The sequence below is a fragment of the Phasianus colchicus genome, chromosome 27 (genome assembly GCF_987193195.1).
Source record: "Phasianus colchicus chromosome 27, bPhaCol1.hap1.1, whole genome shotgun sequence".
In the NCBI taxonomy this organism is placed as follows: Eukaryota; Metazoa; Chordata; class Aves; order Galliformes; family Phasianidae; genus Phasianus; species Phasianus colchicus.
Genome location: NC_143462.1, coordinates 4,822,654 through 4,836,346, shown reverse-complemented (window position 1 = coordinate 4,836,346; position 13,693 = coordinate 4,822,654). Strand labels below are relative to the sequence as shown.

The window sequence follows — 13,693 nt, the reverse complement described above, 5'->3', positions numbered from 1 at the left end:
AACAGATAATAATTGAAACCATCTCCAGTGTATAAAAATAGTCAGAAAGCATCTTAAAATATGAATCCATTTCTACTGCGATGTCAGTTAATTAGCCAACCTTCATGCAGTCCATCAGTTGCTTCACTGGTGTTTTCTTCAGCACAGATCGCAGCTGGGAGCTCGGTGTGGATTCCCTTAACGAAGCATTCCTTGTTTGGAGCGGTGTGACAGGCGGCTTGCTTTCATCATATATCCCCACAATTAGTTCTTCTGCAAAATTAACCTTTTTCCTGCTTTGATCTGATATGACATTACTTCTGACTTCTTTACTGATACGGTCAGAACTGAAAACTTTAAAGCAAGTAAATATGAGAATTAAAGACTGAAGTAAAATTGAGAAGCCTTCAGTATTAGCTCTATGAAAAACATCTGTACACCCCTCAACAGTGTCTGTCAACTACTTTCAGTGTTTCAAGAAAAATCCATTCTTCTCTGAATTTTTGCTGCTGTTGTGCCATATTTACATCCCACATTTTGAGCAATTTATGAAATAAAAATGTGAAAATTGAGTGAAGGATAAGATTTCTGGGGAAGATTTCTCTCCCCAGGAGTCTTACACTCCTCTCTGCTTCACAAACACAAAATGCTCAACTATACTTTTCCTTAACAATGGCCCAAACAACAAAATTAAGGGCTGAGTGGGCTGCAATATGAAGTAATTTTTTTTCCTGTTATTATAGGCTCCGTTAGCTTCTATCTCAAACTTATTTCAGGTTTCTACTGTATTAAGAATTGTAGCCAAGATGATGGAGTGAGTGCTTGTCAAACATTTCTTTACAGACATTCTAATATTTTCTTTCTTTCTTTAATAAGAATATAACAAGATTGTAATAGTGATGAATCCTCTTACCATGGCTTGTTTCTAAGATATCTCTAATTAGAACAGCCTCCGAATACTCGATAGGATTGCCTTGCTTATAAGTCTGTTCCTAGAGAAGTTACAAGAATACAAAGATGACACAAATAAGCACATTGATAAAGTAGAGGTCAAACTGATCTGCTGAGTTTTGTGAAGCACTTCATGTTTCTGACATCTGTATTTGCCAAATGTGTGAATTCAATGTGCCTCACAGTGACACAACTGCGGACTCAAAAGGAATTTACACATACTTAAATTTTATTAATAGAATAAAATGAGCTTGCTTTGTAATTATCAGAACAAGCTTGCTGACCAGGGCAGCTTACAGCATTCCCACCATCCATAACATCAGTGTCTATACCAAATTTTGCTTCCCTTAACAAGGCAAATTCTTACAAGGGAGATTTGCTGTGAGGTTTACTTTCTTTGCCCACACTTGGATAAGTACCTTTGAAACAGCAGCCGGTTCAGTGACATCTTGCTGTAAAGACAAGATGGTGCATATGCTCCTACCAGACTTATTGCTATTGGTCAAATTTTCTTTTAAATTTTCTTTTAAATCAGCTCCATTGCAGTCAGACATGAAAGCTTCTCTCTTCTGATCCAGACTGTGTTCTTTTGTGACAGGTGCTTTGTTCAGAGCTACTGTGATTAAAAATAAACCACGATTTCAGATTATTCAGTTAACACTTTTGTGTTTCTTCACACACACAAAAAAGATTAAAGAAGCTATTTTTTGAATCAGTAAAAAAAACAAACACCATGAAATTTTTACTTCTACTTTGAAAATAACATTATCAAATCTTCAAAAAATAGAAAAAAGTTCTTCTATAAACGTTATCAAGACCAGCATAGAATCACAGCAGAACAGCCTTCTCACAGTTGCCACAGCACTGCCATGACTTGCTTTTGCAATAGGTACTTTTTTTAATTAGGAAATAAGGAAATTCACAGTAATGGAACCTGATTTCTAAATGTACCTAAAAGCTGTTGAACAGAAGACTTCACATCACATTAAGGACAAGTAAGAGTTACAAACAATCAAAACCAAGAAAACCTCAAGCCAAGCAAAAACTCCCAAACCGTCATCAGCTCTCACAAAACAAAATATTTTCAGTGTCGTGTCATATTTATTGGCTGAAAGGAAGACCTAATATTTAAATCAATGAACTTACAACAGCCATCTTCCTGACGAGCAGCAGATACTTGTGAGAGTCCAGAGAAACCTGTCTTCCCTTCAGCTTCTTCAACTGACTTAAAAGTTCTTTGAAAGATATCCATTTTGCTCCTCAGTGACCTGGCAAACTGACAAGGACTAGCCTGCTAAAAGAAAAATTAATGTCAGCAGACTCTGCAATTTTTTTAGTTCTTATTTATACCTTTGACATAAAGCACACTCAGGGAAAAAGCAAATATTTTATCTCACTGCTACTTTACTCATATGGTGAAAAACAAGTAAAAAAGGAACAGTAGCAAGAAATTTGTTGTTCTTCTCGTTCCTAATCTGTCCCCCTAGGCCATCTCCAGAATTTATTTACTGTGAGTCTATGTTGGTTTGAATTAAAAACAAGTCTGATTTAAAATTAATTTAAAAAAAAAGAAAAATCACTGATGTTAGTATTTACTTAAATCTGAACCATCTAAGTTTAATTTGCCAGATATCTAAGTGCAGTAATTGCAGATAAATGAAGGTTATGATAAGTAAAAACAGACAAAAAAGATTCCAGACTCTACAGAAACAAAACCAGTATCAAATTTCTATTTTAAAATAAGGTGCCCAAGGAAAATGAACAAAATAAGGCCACAGTTATTTCTTCTACTGACCCCTTCCTTGGGCTTGTAGTTTATTTCTGCCACCAGGTGTTAAATTGGAAGACTTGCATATCAATCCCTAGGGGAATTAAAATGATGCATTAGACACTTGAGAATGACCCTCACCTGTGTAAAAGCTTCTTTTTGCGTGTTGCTTTTCTGCTGGGCAAGATATTGAATGAGGGTATTGTTTTCTGGAGACCCCCGGGCTCCAATGGCTGATCTTCGTCTCAGCTTTAGTGCAGCTGGAGACTTAGCTGAAATGAAGACAGGAGGAAAAAAATACAGTGAAGATGTACAGCTGAACACAGTTTTAATGGTGTTTTTTTTTTTTTTTTTTTTTTTTTAAGAGTGTTTTATGTTATTTATGGAAACAACCTTATTTAGCTGCTCAGCTCAGAAAACTGTTAGAGAATCATAGAATCACCGAGGGTGGAAAAGACTGACAAGACCATCCAGTCAACCCTTTCTCTTTCATGTTGTTTTTCAATCAAGTCCCTAAAAACACATTCTAAAACCGTGTACAACAGAAAAATAAGATGTGGACCTCTGTTTTTCCAGGTAAGAAAATAAGAAAGAATAAAAAGCAACTATACCATATACCAAGAGAGAAACTAAAGCGCTTTATTTGTTTTCCAATTGCGAATTAAGGAACACAAACAATACTTGCAGGGCTCATCTGACTACACCATATTAAACTCACTGACAGCCAATCACCAGAAGAAAACTAAAATAGAGAATTAGAGCAAATAGGGAATGAAGTCAAATTCCTACCCTTGGACTTACTCTAATTCAGCTGGTCACCAGGAACCTGACTAAACTCTGAAGCTTTTGATAAGGGATTGGACTGGACTGTCCTCAGAGAACAGCAGACAGCACTGATCACTCCAGCCTTGCCTTACCTGTAGACCCATTCACAAAGCTTTCTGGAGTAATCCCAAAATCAGCAGTTGTTACACTTGCAAAATCAACACTTTTCCTCCTCTGTTTCTCCGATAATCCACAACAGGACTTTTCTCCTGCTTTGACTCTTGCAGGCGTCGAGTAGCACTCATCTCCCAGAGGCACGGGTCCACCTGAAACATTCTCCTTGCTGCTCAGTGGCCAGGCAGCTTCACCAACCACGGCCCTTTTTGGAGTATCAGAGGGGCACTCTGCCCACTGATGGCTCTCAGCATCCCCTGCATCGAGGTGCGATTCCTGCTCTCGGCCTTCAGCCCCATTGCTTACATTCTCTTTCTCAGACGCCATTTAGGCTTTGGGCTCAGTCACTCTGCCAACCTTCCACTCTTTTGACTGAGATCTCTTCCTTCACTGCAGGATTTCTGCTCTCATCGCCTTCAGCTCCCAGCACAGCATCTACCACCTTTGACCACGACGTGTCTTAAGCCTAAAAAACCGCTGACTTACTCTTTGTTCTCCTATAACGACAGCTCGCTATCAAAAAGGACAAGAAGTTTTAAGTTATTTGATAAGGAAGAGTCCTCTGACGATGTGAAACGACTGCAGACCCAGGAATTCCCCGAGGGGGGGACAGGGAAAGCCTTCAGCCCAGAGCACACAGAAGCGGGCAGGGAAGCACAGGCTGTGCCTTTACTTTGTGACAAACGTACGAACTCCGCGTTAAACACGCGTTTTAAACACAATCACATCGCAATTGCGTTACAACCGGTGCGAGCAGTTTGAAGGGGAAGGGAGGCTGTTTACGACGCTCGCATTTTTCGCACTCGGTCTCTCAGGTTTCAAAGCTCAGGGAAACGGGCCGGGAGCCTTCGGTTCTACAGCAGCCCACGCGTTCGGTCCCACGGACGGACCAGGCAGTGCAGGGCGGGAGCGGCCACACAGGGCATTCCCCCATCCCCTCAGAGCTTCCCGCTCCCTCACCACAGCCCCGCTCCCTCAGCCGCCAGCCCCGCTCGCGCCTCTCACGTTCAAACCGCGGCGGCTCACTGACCGTTACTCTCGCGCCGCAGTGCCATTTTGAAAGCAACGGTCGGAACCGCGAGCCGCGTCCGCGTGACAGCGCGCACCAATCGCGGGCAGCGCTCGGCTTCAAGGACCCAACTCCTCCTTTGATTGGCTGCCGGCAGCGCTGCCTCCGCCCCCAACCCACCCACCCGTCGTTTCCCCGCCCCTCCGCTGGGACGCGTTTCTCATTGGCCAGCGGCTTGGCTGCGATTGGTCTTAGTTCCCGTCGCTCAGGGAGGCTGCCTTCCGGGTTCGGTGGCAGGAGGAGCGGGGCGCCGCCGGCGCAGCATGAGGCGGGTCACGCTGTTCGTTAACGGCAGTCCCCGGAACGGGAAGGTGAGGGGCGGGGGTTGCGGCCTGCGGGTAGGCTTTGGGAACCTGCACGTGGATTTCTGAGGCGTTCTGTTTTCCTCTGCTGGGTTTGGGGCTGGAGGGCTGCCCGCTGTGGCCGCGATTGGGGCATTGGGGCCTGGGTTTGGGGCTGGGCCGGGGCTCAGGCCTGTGTGTGGGGCTGTGAGGAAGGGCTCTGAGCTGCTGGCTGCGGCTCCCTGCAGTTCAGCTCCTCTTTAGTGGTGCTGTGCTGGTAGAACCGTGCCCTGAGAAGGTCGGGGATGTGCTGCGGCCTTCCTGTGCTGTGCTTTCTGTTGGACAGCTGATAAATAACCCTCCTTCCACTTTGCTCTAAGCTGTGAGGCAATGTTTGTAGCGAAAGAAGTTCAGGTTTTAAGGCCCAGCATTGCTCTGGGATGGGAGCAGCACCCCCAGTGTGGTTCCCTTCTCTTTGCAGGTGGTGGCTGTATATGGCACGCTGTCAGACTTGCTGTCTGTGGCAAGCAATAAGCTGGGAATCAAAGCAACCAGTGTTTACAATGGGAAAGGTGGACTCATCGATGATATTGCTTTGATTAGGTAAGGTTGATCCCATAAATGCCAAATCATGGATGGAGATTTAATAGCCTATGTAAACAGAAGGGCTGGAGCACCTTTCCTATGTAGAAAGGCTAAGGGAGATGGGCTTGTCTAGCTTGGAGAAGATTCCAAAGAGACCTTATGGTGGCCTTTCAGTACTGGAAGGCAGTTTACAAGCAAGAAGGGGACTGACTTCTTACATGCTGTAATAGGACAGAGGGGAATGACTTTAAACTAAAAGACCAGATCTAGGTTGGATGTTAGGAAGAAGCTGCTTACTCAGAGGGTGGTGATGCTCTGGCAGCGCTGCCTACAGAAGCTGTGGATGCCCCATCCCTGCAGTTATTGGGAGGGGGGAGCTGGATGGGGCCCTGGACAGCCTGATCTGGTGGGGGCTGAACAGCCCACGGCAGGGGGATTGGAGTTTGATGGTCTTTGAAGACTCTTCTTAAGCTGTTCTGTGAATAACAAGTGCTTTTCATAAAACCAGATCTTTTCCAGCCCATATACTCACCTCAAGGAAAAATAATGCTGTCTGCAGAATATCAAAGAATTTCTGTTTCGATTGATCTGCATTTGATGCAGGCTGCACTGTGTGCTTTTTAATATCCCTCTGAGTGGATTCACAAATGCCAGAAAGTTCCAATAGTCTGTTCAGCTCTTGGATTAGATTTTTTTTGGAAAGGAGACAAACTGTGGCATGGCTTTGTGACATTAAGCCCCTCAGAGTGGGGAGAAAAGGAACTATTTCGTAAAACTAAAGCTGCTGAATATCAGAAGTGATCCTTACCTGGCTGATACAGGTCTCTATTGGTAGCATCTGTAGTGCAGCTGGTACAATTGCAGTCATCTGGAACCTGCAAAGTTAAGAGAACAGTCAGGTTCTTAATTCTGACTAATGGCATCTGATTATCTTGGACCTGAAGCTAATCGGGAGGGGATCCCAATGTCACTTAGATGTTTAATCTTTTTTGTTTCTCTTCCCCCTGCCCTATCCCCTTGCAGAGATGATGATGTTCTGTTTGTCTGTGAAGGGGAACCATTCATTGGTAAGTCTCTAATTCTTCAGCCTTCTGTTTACATAGGCAGATAGTGACAGGACAAGGGGAAATGGATTTAAACTAAAAGAGGGAAAAATTCGTTTAGATGTTAAGAGGAAATTCTCTACTCAGAGGGCAGTGAGGCCCTGGCACTGCTGCCCAGAGGAGCTGTGGGTGCCTCATTGCTGGAGGTGCCCTGGGCCAGGCTGGATGTGACCCTGGTTATCCTGATCTGATGATGACAGTCGCAGGGGATGGATGGGCTTTGAGGTCCTTCCAACTCAAGCCACTCTATGATTCTATGCTTTGCTTTAGTGTAAATTTAAAATTTAATTTGCTAGTGTTTTCAGAAACCTGTTACCATATGGAGGAATTCTAACATCTGTGTTCTTATCACCTGTGTAGATCCTCAGACTGATGCAAGGCCTCATGAAGAGCTAACAGGGGCACACACAGACTGGTTAACACTTAATGTTGGAGGTCGATACTTCACCACCACACGGTAAAAATGGGACTAGTTGAGCTGGAATTACCTTCAGTAAGGTTGCTGTAGTAGTTGGTGTGTGTTCAGGTAGTGAGACTTTAGATGCTCTTGAGAAAGAACAAGAAAAATCATTTGCTATGGAGTAGGAGACCTTTTGCAGCTTTTTCAGTATTAGGCATTTGTTGCCACTGTTCTGAAATGAATTCTTAAACAATTCACACTTGTGCTAACAGTGGTGAAAAGCCTGAACAGGCCTACATTTATCCTTGGAATATTTCAGCTAACGAAGTGCTTTGTATTTAAAATACCTTTGATACGCCTTAGATCAGAGTTTTGTTTTCTCTTCTGAAATTAAATCAGTACAGAGTTGGAATGCATATCACGTACCATTGATTACCTTCAAGATGCCAAAGAAATTCATTCTCTCCAGCAAATGGGTCTTGTAGCAAAACTTTCCATTTGAAAAATAAAATTGCACTGCCTTTATTTTCTAGGAGTACTTTGGTTAATAAAGAACCTGACAGTATGTTGGCCCACATGTTTAAAGATAAAGGTTAGTATCTCGAAATAAAACTCACCCTTCAAGCTAATGAATAGCCAAGCAGGTAAAAGGCACTATTAAGTTAAAGGTCTTATTTATATGTTAAAGTATTAAAAGTATGTTAAAGCATCAAAGCACAACATATGACCATCTCATGAATTGAAAATAGAACTCCCACCCAGAGTTAATACTTAAAACTAGCAAAAAAAGTTGTGTTTTATTCAGTTTTGTGAACACCAAATGAGATGTGTTTACCAATCCAGGGCAGATTAAAATCTTAATGCTGCTTTTACCCTAGTAATGGTTCTTAGGCACATTGTGAAATGTGTTTTAGCTATTTATAGCAGGAAGGGGTTAGATGTAAGGGGAATTTTCCCCTCCACTCCTATTTTCCTTCCTTCTCTCTAAGAAACGCCCTTTCATGTGGGAGGCCTCAATCCTGTAACCCCTTGGTGGTAACAATCTGAAACTTGAAGCAAACGCTTTCAGATTTAATTATGTGTATTTTGTGGCAACAGATGCTTGGGGAAATAAGCAAGATCACAGAGGAGCATTCCTAATTGATCGCAGCCCAGAGTATTTTGAGCCTATTTTGAACTATTTGCGTCATGGACAGCTCATTGTAAATGATGGCATCAATCTGCTAGGTAGGTATTGCCTGTATGACATCTCCTAAGTTAATATTCTTTAAAAGTCTAACTTTGAGCTAAACGTGATAAAATCACTGGGGTTGTATCTGCTTATCTAAATGTGTGATACTTTACCGTGGAGAATTTATTCTCAAACAGTGCCCTGGATTTGATATCTTAATACTTATATTTGAAATTCATTTTTTCTTCTTGACTGGAAGCTCACTTTTTCCTCTGTCCCATTACAATGTAATATAATGTGCACGGCTGACAGTTCTATTAGCTCATGCATTTGTTAGGCATTTCCTAAGGTTCAGCAGGTGCTCTGTTCATCTGTTGGTTACTGTAGCTACGAAGAGTTATGACAAACAGGGAAAGTCAGTTGAATTGGCAGTCTTCTGATAGTAAGGTTGGATTAACCTGAACCTTATGTTCTTGGCATGGCTATACGCTGCCTTCTCCAGTAAGGGAAGAGTGTATCTTGTTTAATGGCTCCATGTAAATAACAAAAAACTGCTTTGTTTTGTTAGGTGTTTTGGAAGAAGCCAGGTTTTTTGGTATCGATTCATTAATTGAACATCTAGAAATAGCTATTAAGGTAACTTGCTTGCTTTTATACATGAATGTGCATGTCCTGCTCTTTCAGGCAATATACAATTTAGTCCTATCCGTATTAGCTTGTAAACAACTCTCTCAACAGAACTCACAGCCAGCAGAGGACCACTCTCCTATATCTCGAAAAGAGTTTGTGCGATTCCTGCTGGCAACCCCAACCAAGTCTGAGCTGCGATGTCAGGTGTGGAAACACAAAGTTTGCCTCAATCTGTGGTGTTGGTGTCAGGTGTTGGAATGCCCTGCAGCATCATGTGGTGATCTGAAATTCAAGCATGTGCTTCCCCACCCCTGCCTTCCTCTTTTTAACTGAGTTTTGACTCCAACCTGTGGCAGAGTAACTTTAGTATGAAACTTGAGTGCAGTGTTTGGGCTGCTTTACTTTAAATGAGTTTGTTAAGCTGTTCTATTTAAATGTAGGATGCACTCCAATAACTAAAGTCAGTGCTTTACTGAAAACTTTGCTTTCTAAAGCTTTGCATTAGCTTTAGTCTAATGTAACAGAATAGGTGCTCTTGCTGTGTACGTATGTATCTTTGTGTGTGAGAAATGATACTCTTAACTGTTCTGTATTCAGAGCTCCACCTTACCTTTTGTAAGCTTACCTTTTGGGGTTGGTTTTGATTTTAGGGTCTCAATTTCAGTGGAGCAGATCTTTCACGACTAGATCTTCGATATATCAACTTCAAGATGGCTAACCTGAGCCGCTGCAACCTCGCACATGCCAATTTATGTTGTGCAAATCTTGAAAGAGCTGACCTCTCTGGATCAGTGCTTGATGTAAGAATTGTGCTGTGGAAGGTTTGGGCTGTCCTGTTATCTTAAGAGGAATTAGAATAAGTTGGGGAGAGGGGAGGAGAAGGAGGGTGTGGAATTACCTGTTGTCCCAATGAAGTAATGTCAAGTTCTTAAACTGCCTTGAAACAATAAAGCTGTTGTGCTTTAGTAGATTCACTTTCTAAGCATAAATGAAGATACAGTCTGACTACTTCTGGCATTGTTCAATTCTGCACTTGCATGAATTTCACTGCTGTATTTATCTCTATCAGTGTGCAAACCTCCAAGGGGTGAAGATGCTGTGTTCCAATGCAGAAGGAGCATCTCTAAAAGGGTGCAATTTTGAAGACCCATCAGGCATTAAAGCTAATTTGGAAGGTAAGAGGTTTTTGTGTGTTAAGTACTTCATGGAAACTGAACTGCATGCGTTTTAAGATCCATATATTATGAGATTGAGCCACGGTTTGTGCAATTCATGTTTACATTAGAAGAGCCATATATATATATAAGACTGAGTGCAACTGTATAATCATTACCCGTAGATACCAATTTATGTGGCACGGAAAAGGGATTTCTCTGGAATCCTGTGTTTCTAACTGTTCTTCCTTTGTAAAAGTACTTTTGTGTTCTAGGTGCTAACCTGAAAGGTGTTGACATGGAAGGCAGTCAAATGACAGGAATTAATCTCAGAGTTGCAACACTGAAAAATGCAAAACTAAAGAACTGTAATCTTAGAGGAGCAACTTTAGCAGGAACTGATTTGGAAGTGAGTTACAATTCATTTTATATGCTAAATGGTCAACTGATAGAATTCTGGGGATCGCTGTCATTCAGCAAAACCAAAAGCAATCACTGTCTTAATTTAGTTCTATTTGTATCTTGTGACAGAGTAAGGAGATTGAAGTTATAGAAGCATACGTGGCTTCTGCATAAAGGCATTTAAAGTTTTTGAACCCCAAGTTCTGTGTGCATTCAACTAATACTTGATCTCTTTTACCCTTTAGAACTGTGATCTTTCAGGTTGTGATCTACAAGAAGCTAATTTGAGGGGATCTAATGTGAAAGGAGCTATTTTTGAAGAGATGCTGACACCTTTGCACATGTCTCAGAGCGTCAGATAGGGAAGAGAACATGCTAAAGAGGAAGGAATCAAAACATGGTGACTTTCTTCATGTCCTCCCCTTATTAAGTTAGAAGTGTTGGTTATTAGACGATTTATATTTGCAGTAGTGCCTAAGTAAACTATTTTGATTGCTTTTTGGGGAGGGAGCTTTAACTGAAAAGGTAGAAATAGATAAATGCTGTTTCTACCTCTGAACAGAGTGAGGAAGTGGACTGGTTCTAGGATCAGTATGTGTGACTTTTTGTTGACAAGCATTGCCTCACTTTGGAATTCATTTTAATTTATAAAGCACAATATATGCAATTCTATTTATTAAATCTGTAGCTGCAATATGAATAGAAAATGTTTTTCATGTATAGTAGCATCAAAGTTCAGGTTTACAGTTAGACTAACTGTAAATACACTAGTTTCTTCATTCATGCACAGTACATTAAATGAAATGTGGTTTAGATAATGTCCACAGGATGTTTTCAGGTACTCTTCTGGGTTGAAAACAGTAGTTAACTGTCATAATAGGTAATATATTGCCTTGTAGTAGTTAGGATTCAGGTAGAGAACAGCTTTATTATCTTCTAAAATGTGCTGTGGAAGCCACTTCCACTGAAGGGATCTGCATACACAGCAGATTTGCTTATAACAAAACCATCCTTGTTTTAAAAACTGGGATATATAATCTATTTCAAATTAGTAGACGATTGCACTATCAATTACAGCTGCTAAGGAAACATTCTCTTGCTTTCAAATGTCCTATCCATTCCCAACCTGGAGTACCTGTACATTATCTTCGTTCTTGGTGGGGAATTAAATGTACATAGGAGAATCCAATCCACTGTCAGCAGAGACGAGCACTGCGGCCACAGCACCCACTCCTTCCTCCCCTGCCATGCCTCCAGTATATGAATAAGTGGCACTTGTTTCCCTTCCATGTACTATGCAAATACTGTTGTACACTGCATCCTTGACCACATGGGCATGATCCTTTCCCCAGCCAGATGTCATGGGCTTGCTTAAAAACGGCTGTGAAAGCCTTTTTGGATGGGGTGGAGTGCCCTTTCCACAGCTGCTTTACATGTGAGCAAATACAGAATTATGTGACTTCTGCAGTGCAGAAAGCCTCGCAGCACTTCTTTAGGTGGTGGTGCACTTCTCATAGCCGTTTCCACTGTAGCTGAGTTCTCATCTAATGTTTATTTTATACACAATCAAAAAGCACATGAAGAAACTATACCAAAAAAGGTGCATCAAGAGCTCTTACCTCAGACACTTCTTTAAAATACCCCAAAGTTAAAACTAACATTGAATCTATGAAAATAGAACTGTTACTGAAGTCCAGAACAGATGCATCCTAACACTTACAAACACAATCTGTTAGCAGTGGTTTGAGTTCCAGTTACTTCGGTGCGTTGCCTCTTACATGCAGTGCAGGATTTCCCACCCTCTGAAGTCATATTTGTCGTCTCAGTGGTTGCTATGAAAATGCTGCTTTGCCATCAGTCTAGAAAGATTAGTATAGGAACAGTTTATGATGTGTTTGGGGGAGAAGCGTGGGATTATTATCAAGTTGGGTTTGATGATACTCAGGCATATCATGTGAACTTCCTGGACTCAAAATCCTACAGCCCTGTGGTTCAGAATTGGGATTTCTTTTCTGGATTCCCTGGCCTCTTTAATTTGGCTCTAGGATAACACCCTATCCTTGGTCAAAAACATCCATAGGGAAATAATACTTCACGATTTTTGGAGTCCTGTCTCCCACCTCATCACTTTCACTGAGTGATGTATGTGTTGCAGAAGAAGAAGATTCCTAGGGCTGGAGAAACAAATGAATTATTTTTCTTTATCATATTTTGTAGCTAGAAGTAAAATATTGTATGGGAAAATATATTTTCATAATCACTGTGTATAAAATATATTTGAACTTTCACTGAAGCACTATGTTTTAAATAATCACTGCATGTGGCATCATTCATTTGCAGATGAATTTAAGGTACCTCTTTTGCTATGACAGAGCTGTACGAATAGCCTCAAGTGGCATATTCAGAACATGCAGGTTCCAGCCTAATTCAAATTGCATTAATAAAAATGGGAAATACACAAGTGTCTTTGTCTTACTTGAATTTTACTTAGAAGGACAAGAAGTTAGAAAAGATGCTGGATCTTAAAGTTCACCTCTGCTTGTATACAAACTGTAGCTAAAGTTGACTTTTGCCTTTCATGAGACCCTTAGCCTGGATTTCTATGTGCCCTCTCAAAAGGATTACTTGGCATATACTTAATTACTCACTTTATGAGAAGAATTTTAGACATCTCTCGTTTTGAGCAGGCAGTTTGCGCTGTATGGCAGAAAGCAGAAGAGTTTTTATGCTCAAGAATAAAGTTTACCTGTTAGAAAAGCAAACACAAGACATAAGAAAGTCAACATCTAGGAGTCTATGCCAACCATATTTACCAGTGCCTGAAATGGAAGAGAGGTTGCATGCAAAACCCAGCTCTACTCTTCGATTTCTTCTGAATGAAGCTCTCCCAGACCTTGGGTCAGCCTTCCACGTGGGCTCCACCTCTGCCAAAATCAGAGTCCTTTGTTGGTTTCCATTACATTGAGCTGTAGAAGTATTTGTAGGCAAACAGAACCAGCGTCGTCTTCTCCCCAACCTCCCACCTCCATTATGTAAGTTGGGACCACGGCCCAGAGTTGAACATGAGACAGGAACAGCTTGCTCACCACTGTGGCTCCTTCCTGATGTGCTTCAGGAGAGGCTCTAAGGAGACCCACTGAGAAGCACAGCTGCTGGCAGCCAGCGAGGGCAGGTTGGCAGACTTGGCTTCAGATGGTGGGTTAATTAGAGGTGCAATTACCTGGCTAAGCAGGCCCCTTCCCTTCTTTAAATGCCATCTTT

General features: G+C 41.6%; 2 protein-coding genes across 15 annotated transcripts in view; one reads left to right on the top strand and one right to left on the bottom strand.

Moving 5' to 3' along the window:
• The window catches only part of CDCA2 (cell division cycle associated 2), an 84,516-nt gene extending 79,740 nt beyond the window's left edge, over positions 1-4,776 (bottom strand). For 7 of the 14 annotated variants that reach the window (XR_016460069.1, XR_016460070.1, XR_016460072.1 and 4 more), the window contains exons 1-6: positions 3,616-4,636; positions 2,840-2,970; positions 2,077-2,224; positions 1,350-1,546; positions 893-971; positions 101-333 (exon numbers count right to left, since the gene is read on the bottom strand). Coding sequence is in view for 8 of the 14 variants with exons in the window: in XM_031608060.2 (XP_031463920.2) it covers positions 101-333; positions 893-971; positions 1,350-1,546; positions 2,077-2,224; positions 2,840-2,970; positions 3,616-3,964 (1,137 nt within the window). In the remaining 6 variants the exon portion in view is untranslated. Of the gene's footprint in view, positions 1-100; positions 334-892; positions 972-1,349; positions 1,547-2,076; positions 2,225-2,839; positions 2,971-3,615 lie in introns of all 14 variants that reach the window. The other 7 variants (XM_031608061.2, XM_090125406.1, XM_090125405.1 and 4 more) reach the window with 7 other exon arrangements.
• A 107-nt stretch (positions 4,777-4,883) lies between these two features.
• On the top strand, positions 4,884-12,893 carry KCTD9 (potassium channel tetramerization domain containing 9). The gene is made up of 12 exons (XM_031608070.2): positions 4,884-5,017; positions 5,469-5,590; positions 6,596-6,639; positions 7,036-7,132; positions 7,609-7,667; positions 8,174-8,302; positions 8,815-8,882; positions 8,985-9,080; positions 9,527-9,676; positions 9,946-10,051; positions 10,306-10,439; positions 10,678-12,893. Exons 1-12 carry the CDS (start codon positions 4,970-4,972, stop codon positions 10,792-10,794), a joined length of 1,170 nt encoding a protein of 389 aa, XP_031463930.1. The 5' UTR covers positions 4,884-4,969; the 3' UTR covers positions 10,795-12,893.
• The last annotated feature ends 800 nt before the right edge of the window (positions 12,894-13,693 follow it).